A 15,614-nucleotide genomic window follows, 5' to 3' on the forward strand; every position below is an offset into this window, starting at 1 on the left:
AATATTTGAAAACCGTAAAGGACATTTATCACTAAAACTATATATATTTTTAAAAATTCAATTTTTCACTAATGATGTTGAAGATATTTTAGGATGCTACAATACCACAGGTCATCATTAAAAATATTGGCCATCATTGTTACATATATCTGTGTGTGTGTGTGTGTGTGTGTGTGCGCGCGCGCGCGTGTATTATTTTTTGAAGTGCTGGTTATAATGCTCTAGCCAATGAAATGGCAGAGAAACTAGCTTTTACTCTACTAGTCTGCCTCATAAAAACTCATAGACTGAGTAAGAATACTATCTCGCTAGATCCTACCAAAAGCATAAATATTCTGAATTAGTGAAATTCTGACTTAGATAATGTAATTTTCAGTCATATATAACCAACCTGGTCATACAGAAATCCTTTTTAATAGTAGTGCTAAAATTAAGGATGAATTTTTAAAGTGCCAAATCAAATAGATAATGATTATATTATGTAACCAAGCAAGAGATTTAATATTCTTTATCTAGTAAAACTGAAAATCTGCCTTACTGGATCCAATTTACATTTTTAAAAAAATCAGATGATACCGGATTCTAGGTCAAGTCAGTAAATTAATTAATTTCAATTAATTTGCACGGACAGATTAGGGCATGTATTAGTTTTCTATTGCTGCTGTAACAAATTATCATAAAATAAATATCTCCTTTGGCTAAAATCAAGCTGGCGGGGCTGCATTCTTCTCTAAGAGAGAGTCCCATTTCCTTGCCTTTTCCAGCTTCTCGAGGCTGCCTGCCTTCCCTGGCTTCCTCCATCTTCATGTAAGCTAACAGTCAAATCCAGGCAGCAGGCCATCTTTGTGTAGCCATGATTCAGCCTCCTGCAGTATCTCAGATTTGTGCTTAAGCCCGCAATATTCAAGTCAAGTCAATATTCACTCAGTAAATTAAAATTCCCTATCATTAGGAATAAAAGTGTAAAATAAAAAAATTTGGATCAGATTATCACATCTTCTCTTAATAAATATATCAATGTGCCCAGTCTCTGATTTCTTTCCATTCACGCTTGCACAAATTTGACACCAATCAGTTGATTTGCTACTTTATCCTTGAGTTCATCACAACTCAGTACTCTATAGGCTATACAATGATAAAAGTATTAAATTTTCTTAAGACAATGTAACATTATTGCTTAATATATTTGTTATATGCAATGGCAAAATTACTTGCCTTTTTTTTTTTTTCCCTGAAGCTACATCTCAGACTACAATAAAACCTTCATTCGGAAATACTCTTCCATAAACACTGACCTCACACACAAGTTTTTCAGGAAGAGCAGATTATTACTGTTGGCATGGGTTCTGGAGATACCACATGCTGTTTAAGAAGAAATATAAAGGAAACTTGGCCCAGAGATCTTTAACCAACTTGCTTGAGGTCACATGACTAATCTGAGACAGAGCTGTCTCCTGACAATAAGTCAGCATTTTTCTCACAATCATGACGCCATTCACTTTATTCATGAAATAGAGTCAACTATGACTCTTCATCACTTCATCACGCTGTAAATCAATAGCTTTGCTAATTTACACCTTAAGGGCTTGTAACAGTTGTATTTTATCATTCTGTCCTGTGACAACACATAGACTAAACCAAGAATAAAATCCTACTCAGTCCCTGTGTAAATTATACAAAATTTATAAAATGTTATGCAATTAGGAGAAACTCAGTACACAAAAAAGAGAAGCTGTCAAGTTGACAACAAAAATGAAGGATGATAAGCCTAAACTAATATTGCAGATAATTTCCATAAGTAAAAGGAAAAACTTGAAAATATTGAACTTTTTCACAATAAAATCATTTTGTTTTTGGTGGATTAAAATGAGAAGAGTACAAGCACTTTCGAAAGAGATTTTCTGGTAGAAATAAAAATGGTTTACAATCAGTACATTTTAAGAATCAGCATTATGTCAATAGTACAGGGAAATTTTGTCATTTTCCCCAAATATTTTAATATCTGCTTTAAAAAAAAATCAGCTAAACACACCTATAAACCCTAACCTAATAAACTACAAATATTGCTCTGATTTTTAAACTAATTTCCTTCAAATATTACATATATATTATAAATATACTGATATACAATTTCCTTCAGATAATAGGACTGAATTTCATTTTTAAAAGTTACAGGGGAAAAAGCCTCTTAAGTTATCAACATAACTTTATTGTCTTGGTATGATAAAGGAGAGTTAAAACCAACTTACTTGATGTAATAGGGCACTTTATTATGTGAAATGGATCTTTGCCACGGCAGCTGGACTGAAGCTGGGGAAACAAAGGGGAAGTTATTGGAAACGCTGCTAACCCTTATGCCTTAACACAAAACAACTGAACACATCTTACAGCAAATTCACTGAGAACTGCTCTGGTTTTTGAACTGGATTCCTATGATTATGAAATCTGTAAGGCCAGACCAAAAGTCACTTTGAAAATTCATTCGAAGCAAAGAAAGAAACAAGACAAGTTCAGTTTCTCATGCCACCTCTAACTGAACCTGTTGATAAAGTACTTTAAAAAAAAAAAAAAATCAAGTTTTATTGTTTGTAACCAATATAATTTAAAATTTAGTGCTGTCTGCAAACCGTACTCTATATATTTTTTGATTAAGATAAAAAGAAAATTAATTTTACTTGATATATCCAGATTATAAACTAGATTTCTCAAGACTGAATGTTCCAGATCACAACATTCTTTACTTTTCTTTATATTCGCAGGAATAACTATTAAAAACAGATGGCATTTAAACTCAATTATATAAATTTTAAAAAGGGAAAAATTAAACATAGGCAAAGGGCTGTAAAAAACCAAGGCAATTATCTGGATAGAAGAATCCCAAATACTAATTTTCATCTGAAATGCACAGAAAACAGTCTCCTACTTTTACACTTAACATCACTATGACTGAGATTTTGATTTGTTCCACCGAGGTACTTATATTTTATAAGTCCAGTTATGCCTTACTTATGAAAATATACTATTGCTACACTAAACCAATTATTTTAAGACTTATTTAAGAAGAGTTGTACATGCGAATCTTTAAGAAGAGCTCTTAAAAAATTTTGCTAGATGAACTAATAAGCAAATTCAAATAAAACTTTGCAATTATCACTGGACTCTCATGTAATCAGTTATCACCAACAATTCTTTCTAAATTTCATGTTATATTAATACCTTACAAATACATAGCATTCTAAATGTTGCAAAGCATTTTCAAATATATCTATTGATAAAGAAGCCAACGAAATACATATTAAAGCTCCATTTGATAAACAAAGAATTAAATACTTGGAGGTGAAATAACTTGCCCAATAAGTAAATGGCTGAACTCAGAAGGAATCTCAGGATTGCCGACCACTAGGTCAGCAATTTTCCTATTCAACAATTCTTCTCTTTATAAAATGTGAGTACTCCCTTCTCCAGCTATGTCCATGAAGGTATAAAAAGAGGATGAAAATGTGGAACTAGGTATGTTAAATTTCTCATTAGAGCCAACCTCATTTCAGTGTTGGCACCGGGCTAATAGGTCACTTTTTATTTTGTGCCTAAATAAACAGGCTCCTTTTATAACCATGGCTAAAGTCCAAGAAATATAATAAAGCCGAAGATTCCAAGCAGCAAGGGATAACAATTATTAAGTTTATTAATTGGGATTTTGTTTACACTTCTCCATTCATTTTAATAATTGTTTTGATTTGAAGAACTCTGACCTCCTTGGACTGTCAGTGCTAGACATAAAAAGCAATGTACTTGAGTTTTACAATTTTTACAATGTTTCATTTCCTAAAGTACATGAGTTTGATTTTTATTATGAAAGAATGGTTGCTAGGAGAACGTGTAGGGTTTCATCCGTACTAATAGATGACTAAGCCTTATAATGGTACTGTAAATAGAGTATCAGTTACTTGTTAAATTCCTCTTTAATTTGGTTTGAGCACATAGCTTTACAATTTATAAAATTAAATTTAAGAAATCTGGAGTAGGTCATATCTAATGAGCAGATTGCAAACCTATTTACTTCTTCAACGTGTATGAAATCAAAACTTTAGAAATATATTCTGGTGCCCAAGTAGACAGTAAATTCCTGGAAGGACTATAAGTCACTCAAAGACAGGCTAAGGGATCAGGTGTGTGAAACAGATTGAGGGGAGGGGAGAGGGATGGAGAGCGCGCGAGAGCGCGCGAGAGGAGAGGAGAGGAGAGGGAGAGAGAGCTTGAGCACTGGAGAGGTGTAGTACAGGAAGCGCAGGAAATGACTGATTAGGATTCCTGAGATATGAAGGAAAAGTCTGACTTTGAATTGAGGTCAAGCAGATTACCAACCAAGACAAGATTAAGAGAAAATATAATTTAATTGGAAGACATATTATTATTTCAGTTCTCTCTATGGTTATAGATTCAAAGAAGTTATCATAATTGGGAAATAAGCTTTGCCTGAAGTTTTAAACTTCACTTAAACTGAATTAAACAAACTGCTTTCTTATATATGTTGGCCAGAGAAAATAAATAGAAAGGAATTAATGTTTGTGACAGCATTTGTGCCAATAACTCTATTAGGTACTTTGTGTAACTCGATATGTTTTCTCATTTAATTTTCAAGGTGAATAAAAGAAATAAGCATTATTATAGTAATTTTAAGATAAAGAAATTAACTTTTAGAGATCACACTTCTGGTAAAAAGCAGAATTAATATTTTAACCTCAATCTGGGTGACTCTGAATCCTACATTCTTTAGTTTCTTTAGTAGTAGATGATAAATGAAGTAGGAGCTCAAATTACTTATGCAAGATCTCATGAACAGTTCATAAAATAAAAAAATTCAGTTGGAGAATATTACATAAAAATCTACATAAGTGGTTTGGCTAAATCTGTAACACCTGACCAGACGAAAAGCTAAATACGATTGCAGTGAGCCTAATAAACCAAAATATTCTCATTTAAAGATTTGTGGAGAGTCAAGTTTTACTTTTAAAGGTGCAGATGCATTTTAAACTAATAAGTACTTTTTAAGGAGGAAAATTAATTTAAAATCTTAAAATATAAAATGATTACTGTGAAAAAGTTCATAACCTTTGCATATGAAATAGCAATTATGATATAATAGTCATCACAATAGATGGTTCAGTGAAAAACCATAGCTAAAGACTTTTGCTCCACTTCAAAGACTTGTCAAATTTGACCAGGTTATTTACACCTAATAGCCAATCGACGATATTGTCATTAATATTAATGCTTCCTTTCATATATTTATCTAATATAAGAAAATATATTTATAGCAAAGAATATGGCTTCCTGTATGAAAGAGTATGCTTATTTGTACGATTAATGAGATCAGTCAAGTTTATTGGTACTTACTAGAGAGAAAATGCTGAGAGGATGGTCCAAAATCTCTATGGGCCTCCTGAAGCTGTTTAAGGCGATCGTCCACAGAAACCTGCACATCATACGCAAGAAATAATCTGACTTCAAAACAATGGCTTTCATAATATCCTAGATTTAAGTATTATAATAAGTGATGCGAATGCCCAAGATATGACTGCTTCTCTATCTCTGGGATCAAAACACTGCTATGAAAACAGACTCCTTCTGACACCAAGTAACAGCAAAAGGTGCCAGGCACTCTTGTAAGTAATTTATAAGAATTAACTCTTTTAATCCTCACAATAACCATATTGGGTAAGCATGATTTATTATTATCACCATTTTCTAGATGAAGACACAGATGCTGAGATGTCTAGGACATGAAGTCAGTATGATCATACCCAGCACATTTGGTAGCAGAATCTATGACTGTCCTGTTACTCTACATTGCCTTGAAAGTGACAGTCTAAAGCATCTTAGTCAAGACGTAGCCATGGGGTCAGTGGCTACTCTTCTTTTTTCTGTAAGAAAGGTAGCAAATTGCTACAGGGAGAAAGAAGTCTAAAATACTCCAAGGGGAAAAATAGATAGAGAGATGACAGAATTAGATGATAGAAGATAGACAGACAGACAGACAGACAAGAGACATATGAGTATGAAACGTCTTCCTTTTTCTCCTGGTTTGTATCCAATCATCTTGATCAGGGAGTATTCAAGTACCAACAGATCAATATACCCTGTATATTTGTTTACACACATTGTATAGTTAGTTGTCTACATTACAAAAATGCAAAGAGTTAGCGCATTGAGAAACTACTTGCCAATTAACAATAATTGCATTCAGCCTACTGACATTTCCACACCCTTTTTTCCTGGTCTTTTTCTATGGAGTGCTCGTCAGCTGTTCCACTTAGATTGCCAATCTTATTTTCAGCTGTCTCTAAATGAAACATGTATCTCTGGCTCAATGGACAGCTTTAATTTCTCCTAATTAGTTATTTAAATTGTATTAGCAAGTACTTTGTTTTGTTAAGGCCAAAAAGCATTCAAATGCCACACACTTAACATTCAGGAAGAGAAAAGAGGATGCTACTCCTAAAATTTAACAACGTTGTCTGCTAGAATAGATTTTCCCCTCTCTTATTCAACCATCACTTGACATCTGAGCTCTAGCAGTTACCAGCCTCAGAGATAAGGATGGATGACAGAACACATATTTTCTTCCAAGGATAACATAGTCCCTGACTTCTAATCTTTGGAGATGGTGATAACAGAAGCAGAATGGGAAGGAATCAAGATGGACCACAGGAACACCTACATGAGGATAATGAATTAGAAAAATAAAGCAGAAAGCTTAAAAAAAAAAGCATATAGGTCAAACAATTCTGTGTTCCATTCACTAGAAAAGCACTCATGAGTTTAACATATCCTGCCTTACTAATCCCAGATTTTTAATACTCTTTTCAAAGACAAAAAAAGACTATCTAATACTATACAACTCATTTCTTACCTCTTCAGTTTCGTAAAGAAAATAGGAACCATTGGCTGTTTTAATGTTTGAATTAATTCAGGAAATCTATTATATTGTATTATATCTTTAAAATAAAATAGTTCTGTGTGCCACCTCAAAATTGCACATTTATCTCATTAAATATCACATTTAAGTCCAAAATATACAGAGAAGTTAGTAAGAATTACTTTTTTCAACCTTCCACTCAAATTATCCTGTTAGTTTCCAGAGGTGGGGGAAATGATTATTATGACTCTCAGGAACTGGCATCGAATGTGACAAAGCTTCACAAAGACTGGGCCTGAAATGATGACTGGCACGGGTAGTGACTTGCAAATGCTGAAACCTAGTTATACTTGAAACGGTTCTTGGTTTGGCTCTATTAAATCTGGGACAAGCAAGTAAGATCTAGGGCCATTAAAACAATTACAGTGAGGCAGCTAAGATCTCAGGGCTGAAAGTAAACACCAGAATAGTATAAATGTGCTAGCTGGAAAACTTGAGCAAGATACCTAAATAGCATGCAGCTGAAAGAAGACTGAAGACTCTCTTAACTTTTCTAAAGAAATGAAAAATATATGATTAAAGTAAGAAAAATGACTCTTAATAAGCCATTATGGGAAAAATCTTTCTGTGACCTACTATAGGTTTCAATTACTATGATTTATTTGACCTTTTGCAATTTTCTACAAATATCATATGAATTGTACATCAAAAAATTACATTAAAACTTATAAATAAATGAAGTCTTTGGGTTCAGGATACTGAAAGACAATTGATATCACAAGCTATGAGTCCATTATCAAATACAACAAACAAATAAATTTAAAAAATGACGGTGCATGGTAGAATAGTGAGGTAAAGTTTAAGGACCCACCAGGGTGTAAACTGAGATTATGAAGAGGAATAAGCTGATACCTGCAGAAGTTTCCATCGCATGTTAAGGTCATCTAGCTGGCGAGACATCTTTAGAGATGGGTGGAGGTCAAGTGGAGACAGCTGACTTGATAAATCATTCACTGTTTTAACTTTTAAGTTGATCGGTGCAATTTCTTCTCTAAATGCCTGGAAGAAAAGGACAAAAATAATGTCATCAAAGAATATAACCAAAGGTAGTATTCTGAACTTTTCTTCAAAGAAAATGGCAAGAGCAGTTGAGAGGCCAACTGCAGTTGCTCATTCAACAAAAGCTGACTCAATTCAGGTCTTCAGCAACCAGGGCCACCAGCTGAAGAGCAAACTTGTACAACCCAGACAAATTAAAAAGAGACATGAAGAGAAAAATTATAATGTAAACAATTAAATGATTATGTATTTCCTTCAAATTTTTCATTTTATGCAATTGTCTTAAAAACACCATATTATCTACTCAATATTAATTTCTAGTTTTGATTCTATCTTAAATTTTCTTTCACATTTTCCTTCTTTTTTCTTTTTTAATATGGCTACCTCAATATTTTTTCACCTATGCAACAACTTGATTTGAACAAATTTCCATTTAAAATTAATCTAGAAAGTGGCCAATAAAAACAACTTTCCTAACCACAAAAAACTATGCTTATTATATACTGTAGAGATAAAGTCTGTCCCTTTTAATTAAAATGTTTGTGATCACTATCTGTGGTTAGAGGTGGGCAGGAAGAATGAAGTCTATGAAAAACGAAGTGAATGAAACAGAACTGACACATGCCACTTCTGGGCACAGTACAGAGAGTTGGTATGGCTGGGGTGGGGAGTGTATGTTAAGAAGAGAAGGAAAAAAAAAAAAAACAACTGAGGGCCAATGACAATACTATGTCTTGTGAGAGCAAATAGAGTAATGAAAACACTAAGTTTTCTCTGTTCTCCACATTATTCTACCTGCCTCTATGTTCATGTTTTCTTTTTCCAACAAAGTCTCTGCCAAGATCCTACTTATCCTTTAAAAGACTCAGCTCAAGTGCCCTATCCATCCATCCTATTTCAGAGAAGACTTCCCTGAGGCCTTTCTCTGACCAGTCTTACCTAGAGGCACCTCCCATGTGTCCCCCCAGCATGCTTTTTGCCTCGTCTAACCCAGCCAGACCATCCAGTCTGGACATTCAAATTGAGATTGATAATGGAGGCCATTCTGGTTGTTTGGGGCCATATGAACCAGGTGTTATATATCTTAAATATCATTCCTTATCAAAGCTCTTCGTATTTTATATTATAGCATCCATAGTTATAATGCCACCCATGTAGAATGTAAGCTTCTTGAGAACAGATACCCTGCAGTATTCAGCACAAAGTTTTACAAGACAAGAGGGGTAGAATTTCTTTCTATTGATGAATCCCACAAAAATGATAGTTGAGGTAAGATTAAACCAATATGGAATTGGGAACAGAACTGAGTTCCAAAAAAAACTGTATATTTTTATTTCTTTGGTAAATCATAAAATTAGAGTTAACTATGTACCAAACTTAACTTACAGGTATTAGGTGCTGTGAACTTACTATGAGATTCAGCCCTCAGGTTTTATCATTTCTACAATTCCCACCCCTTAAGAGACTAGGCATTTGCCTGTGATCCCCTACTCTAAGTTTCATTAATGAAATAATATACCTTAAAGTGCTTTGAAGACTATCAAGTTTTATTTAAAAACTGCAAGTATTAATTTGGCTTCCTCCTTATAATTATAAAAAGAAAGCCACTTTAATCACTTCCCTTCTCCCAAAACTTTTCTATTTACCTTGTGTAACATGTATAGGCTAAAAATAATCATGATTGATAAACATCAAAATAAGACTATAACTTTATTTTTTAAAAGGAAATTAATTCTAAGTAAATCAGAGAATATGCTTTAGTATCTCAAAATTTTTGAATATGCCTAAAAGCTACGTGAAGAAGTTCAAGGTGGAGAGTCAGTAAAGATACATGTGGAGCCAGTCGGAGTGAAAGACATGACTGTTATGTTGGAGGTAGCACTGTATAAATGACATTTGACAGAGTGAACATGAAAGCCAACATGCAAAAGGTAAGGAATATCGCCAGAACCTAAAGACATCAGCATTTCAAAATCCATCAGAAGGCAAGCCCACAACGATATGTGAATTGCTGCAAAATGGAACGAGAAGAAATTCAGAGTTGTGTCAGTCTTTTTCCGTGGCTTGCAGATGTTGGTGGTTCATGGATGACAGAAAGTGCACACACAAACAGATGTGCAAGTACAGTTCAATGAGAAAAGCAGTTATGTGATAACAAGGCATTCTGCTAATACAAGTCTAAGAAATTGACAGCTGAAATAGAAGCATGGGACAGAAGGGTGGGAATTAGGGTGGAGCAAGAGAAGTTTTCAGCTTGGACTTTGAAGAGACCTGGCCTCCTTCAAATTCAGTTTGAGAATAATTGCAGGACTCAAATCTATCCAGGTTTCTTCAGTTGTGACTTTAATGTTATATACATTAATATTCTCTGCTTGAGTACCTTGGAGGACTTGAGAATCTTCATCAGCTTTTTAAATCAATGTCTTTGAGAAATGCTAAAATGGAGGTATTAAAGAGTAAAATGAAGTGCTGGAAAATATTTTCAGATTTATATACTCTTAAATAACCAATTTTCTTTCAAAAGATAAGAAAATTTTTAATTAGGTTTAAGACAAATTTTAAAAAAAATCTTCCAGAGTAATAAACATGTTTTAACTTTTCCTCTATAAAAATAATATTTTTCTCTTAAAGCCACAGTTAAAAACATTAAAAAGACCTTTGATAAACAAGGTCTTTTCTGCTGTTGTGGTCTTTTTCTTATGGCAACAACAACAACAAAAACCATTAAGAAAGTTTATCTTTTGGTCTTTAAGAGCTTCTGAATTAAGGGGCTTGAAATAAAGCAAACCGTAAAATGTTTTCAGATCTGCTGTGTGTTCTAGTATAAAGAAGCAATTTATCATGTCTTGGCTGTACTTCCCTATAGGAGATTAAAAATCTATGTGGTCTTTCTTGCTACAAAAACAGACACATCTGCTAGTATTAAAGGTGATGATTGGCAGCCTGTTGGCAGATAAGAATCCCAAACCCATCTCCTGCTAGAGGGTGTGTACTCTGCAAATGAGAATGACTGAGGATAATTTTAGGGAGTTAAAATTATTTGATTACCCCAAAGATTTTGTTTCCTAGTTGCTCTGGCATATTTAATAATATTTAACAATCATCAGTACTTAACTTTAATCTGCCTATAGCTTCAAAGGGATTTGGGGTATACTTTAGAACACATGTAAAGCACCCCAGACTTTGAATCTATTTTATTCGGCTTACTGAAATTTGGATTTTTATTTTCTTTTTTTCCTAATAAGATGTTAAAATATTTTAATCCACAGCTTATTCCTTTCTCTTAAATGTTAATTGTAATTTTCCTAGCTTTCCACTTAAGCAGAGATTTGAACAAAAGGATTTGGATGCAGAGGTGGATAGTTCCTTTAATCAAATGGGATTAATAACTACAAAACTTTTAGGCCTTTAATAACTCCAGATATAACTTTTCATTTTTCATTCAACACTATCATCCTATATTAAAAATTGACACTTTCAAATTCAAATGAATAAATTCTTGCTCCAAGCAAGAGGCATTTTGCAGTCTGAAAGAACATACTGTTTGTAAACCACTGACTTAAAGATATTCAGTGTCTAAAACCATCTTTTAAAATACAAGAAGTGTGCAACTTCTAAAGAAGTTTTATTTTTAGTTGGTTATTTTAAACTCAGGTCCATCCATCGAAATGGTTTTTAGGAGTTGTAGAAAGACTACTTAATTCACACGGTGGCTGGAAACTTATGTATATTTAAAATGAAAGATGGCAGGCACCAATACTCTTTTAGTAATAATATTTTTAGGTTTAAAATTTAACATGTAAGTTTTAAAACTTTGGATTCAAATAGTTGATCAAAATCGTGCTTAATTATATTATTATAAATGAGGTCTCTACGGTGAAAAACAGAAAAAAATCATGAAAATTCTGCCACTTACTAGCTGTGTGGGCTTGAGCATTATCTTCAGTTTCATTATTTTTAAAATGGGATTTATAATAATAATAATACCTATAATAATGATAATATATTATAATACTATAATAGTCCAATATAGTATAATAATAATACCTACTTGTTCGGTTAGCGTGAGGGTTAAAAGAGATATCTGTGTAAGCTGGTTAAGAACAGCTCTTGGCACAGAGTAAGCCTCAATAAATGCTAGCTGTTATACTATTCCTATGTCTATACATACACGCATGTATTCCTAAGTATTCAGTTAATTTCTTAGACCTTTCTCCTCTCCCTATTCAGCCACATGCACACAAAGGGAGAGCATTACCCAATACCTGTGCACAAAAGAGGTATATCTTTTGCAATAACAATCCCATTCGTGATAGATATTTCTAGTCTAATACCTTCTGATTTTTCACTGGTTTAGTGTTTATTTGATTTACTACTAGTATATATAGTATATTATGCTATTACAAACCCTACTACACTCTAAATCGGTTATTTGTGTCTCTTATTGACTAAATTCCATTAACTTTTCTTTTTTCCTGCATATATTCTGGAATATAGGAGCCCGTGGGGTCTAGAAGATAGGTCTAACATCCTTATCTCTGGGCATTTCCTGAATATCAACAGAATTTACAGCTAAAGAAATCCTTCGTTAATATACTCAGATAAAGAGATAAAATGTGGAGATAAGAATTCCCAGGACAACAGTATACTTTTGATTAACATTCTAAATCCAACTACCAATTTACAGAAAATGCAGAGTAGGAAGGAACCTGACAGACTACACCATGTGGATGTCATTCGGTGAAATCCAAGCTGTGAAAAACACTATAAAAAAAAACAATTCAGTTTTCTTAACAAATACATTGCAAAAAAAAAAAAAAAAAAAAAGATAGCGGGGAAATCTGGATATTAAAAGGGACTTTAAAATATTTCTTAACCAAGTTTAGGGGATGCACAGTTGAGTGAAATGAAATATGAAGAAAAATGAACGTAAATTATTGTAAAAGTCACTTCAGTTGTTATGTGGGGGAGGTAAGGGGTCCTGATGGTGAGGGGCATATGGACAACATCTGCTGTGACTGGAAATGTTCTATATCCTGATTCTGAGGGGGGATGTAATGATGTTGCCTTTACAACAATCCCTTATAACAATTTATACGTGTAGCTCTCTTTACTTGTGCTGTATTTAACAGTACAACATTTCTTAACATCCTTTATCAAAGGCAGTGATGCTGACCGTGGTTTTTTCAATGTGGTCCTGCAGCGAGTCGATGAGTAAGTCGCCCACGGGCTTCCAGCCATTTCGCACAGCCTCTGCCTCCTTCATGTCGGCATCCAGGTCGTCCATGGCTCCCTGCAGGTCTCTGAGTTTCTCCAACGCCTTGTCCACTTGCTTTTGCCAATTACTAGTAACAGCATTCAGACTCTCCCACTTCTCTTTAACTTCAGAAGACTGTTTACGCATGGCTTTGGCAATCTTTTGGGCTTTCTCCTCAGGAGTCAATTCTGTGATATATATAAAAAAAAAAATAAGAACAATATTTGGAAGCTTAATCGACTCTATACTCTCTATAGTCAAGTGTGAAGAACACCTTTTGAAAGGTTGCTACCAGGGTACACAGAGACAGATTTACACTAAACAGGGGAAGAAAAAAACTTCTTTATACTTCTTCCACTAATTGCTTGCTATTTCTCAAAAGAAGAAAATGGTTACAGAGTAATAAGTGGACCAGTGGTTTTGGTGACTTTTGAGTTTTAATATATTTGCAAACCTTGAAATGTCACAATATAAGTCAAGAAATAAAACTATTTTTCTTTAACATAAATTTAGTTATGTAAAAATCCAAAGATAGTTTTTCATTTCATTGTCCTCAAGAGAAATGACAAGTATAATTAAGAGAGAAAGAACTTTATGTTATGAGGAAAAACTCTGAGAAAATAGGATTAATTTACTGTGTTCCTAAAAAAAAAAGTCGCTGAAGACAAATAACATATCTTGGACACTTCATCACTGCTGAGTCTGTTTGGCAGTTCATCTTTAACACAGGGCATTTTCTGTAGTTTAGAATGAGTATAGCACATCACAAACATTTCAAGAGAAAAACAGTCAAGATTTCAAGGACCGTCCTAATTATTAATAGAGCAAGAGGGTTTCCAGAATGTCTGAAGTTAGATTTTCAGACAGGTTGAAGGCACGGATAATTCAAGGCCCGGTCTCAGAACTGGGCAGGAAGAGAGTAAGAGCCTAGAAGATAAACAAAAGATATAGATAGAAATAAAAGTCAAGTTCAAAGCCAAGGGTCAGAAACAGAGATGAGAAGCTGACAAGACAAGGGCAGAGGAATCTGATGGACACAGAGCAGACATTTTGAAAGCGGGCTAGGTAGATCACCAGCTAAACTCTCCTGGGCCTCATCGCCCTCAACAGCTGAGTATGTCTCCATTCCTATGGAGCTGCGTAGATAGCTGTCCTGCTCGTCCACTGGAAACAGAGAGGCAGGTCAGAAACATACAACCAAAGTATACTGCAGATCACTTTAAGATAGAAACACATATTCTTCTTTGTGATAGCATCCCATCTTTTAGTATCAGTCACATTAGCAAGATCACTTCACCTCAAAATATTCCAAATCATCGTAAAAAGAACTTGAGTTCATTAAACTTCCTGTTAAGATGAACTTCCGGGTAAGATAAACTGAATAAGCTCTCCTAAACTATAACTTTCATATTTAACATAAATTTGTCTGCCTGTCTCTATTTAAATACTATTTAAAAGTCAAGTCAAAGGAGAAAGAACACATATTTTTATCTATCTAAATTTCCAGACATCAATATTTAGACTTAAAAACAGCTATAATAAATCTCTGGGAACCAAATGGACTACGAAGAATTTAGTAACCAGAGAACTCTGCGTTGCACAACTGGAGTGCCATGGCAACTGAACTGATTACAAGAAGAAGAAGCGTTATGATAGGTGGATAGACTAAAAATACCAGCAAAAGATAAATATGGAAAATAAGTGAATTAGAGACTCAGCTTCAAGGAATGCTTAAGCTTGAGTATAGTCTAGCACAACAGTCAGGGAGGAATCAAGAAGCCTAAAGGGAATTTTCGACAAAAAAGCCAAAAACACAGTGGAGAAAGGAAAGCCTCTTCAATAAATGGTGCTGGGAAAACTGGAAGGCCACCTGCAAAAGAATGAAACTAGACTATGTCTATCACCACACACCAAAATTAACTCGAAATCGATTAAAGACCTTAATATAAGACCTGAAACAATAAAATGCATAGAAGAAAACATAGGAAATAAACTCAAGGACCTTGGACTTAAAGAGGATTTTATGAATATGACCTCAAAGGCAAGGGAAGTAAAAGTAAAAATAAATGAATGGGACTACATCAAACTAAAAAGCTTATGCTCAGCGAAAGAAATCATCAACAAGGTAAAGAGACAACCATTCGAATGGGAAAATATATTTGCAAGCAACACCTCTGATAAGGGCCTAATGTCCAAAATATACAAAAAACTCATACAACTGAATAACAACAAAAAAATAAATGATCCAATCAAAAAATGGGCAGAGGACCTGAACAGATACTTCTTTCTAGAGGACATACTAATGGCCAACAAATATGTGAAAAGATGCTCAACATCGCTAGCTATTAGGGAAATGCAAATCAAAATCACAATGAGATA

At 34.0% G+C, this 15,614-nt stretch overlaps 1 protein-coding gene across 10 annotated transcripts in view; it reads right to left on the minus strand.

Moving 5' to 3' along the window:
- Positions 1–15,614, minus strand: part of UTRN (utrophin) — a 446,938-nt gene that overhangs the window by 79,826 nt on the left and 351,498 nt on the right. For all 10 annotated transcript variants that reach the window (XM_025049288.1, XM_015592099.1, XM_015592098.1 and 7 more), the window contains 4 exons: positions 13,155–13,423; positions 7,832–7,978; positions 5,398–5,476; positions 2,250–2,310 (listed from right to left, as the gene is read on the minus strand). In XM_025049288.1, the coding sequence (XP_024905056.1) occupies positions 2,250–2,310; positions 5,398–5,476; positions 7,832–7,978; positions 13,155–13,423 (556 nt within the window). The remainder of the gene's footprint in view (positions 1–2,249; positions 2,311–5,397; positions 5,477–7,831; positions 7,979–13,154; positions 13,424–15,614) is intronic.

Source organism: Pteropus alecto, unplaced genomic scaffold, assembly GCF_000325575.1.
Source record: "Pteropus alecto unplaced genomic scaffold, ASM32557v1 scaffold185, whole genome shotgun sequence".
Lineage (NCBI taxonomy): Eukaryota > Metazoa > Chordata > Mammalia > Chiroptera > Pteropodidae > Pteropus > Pteropus alecto.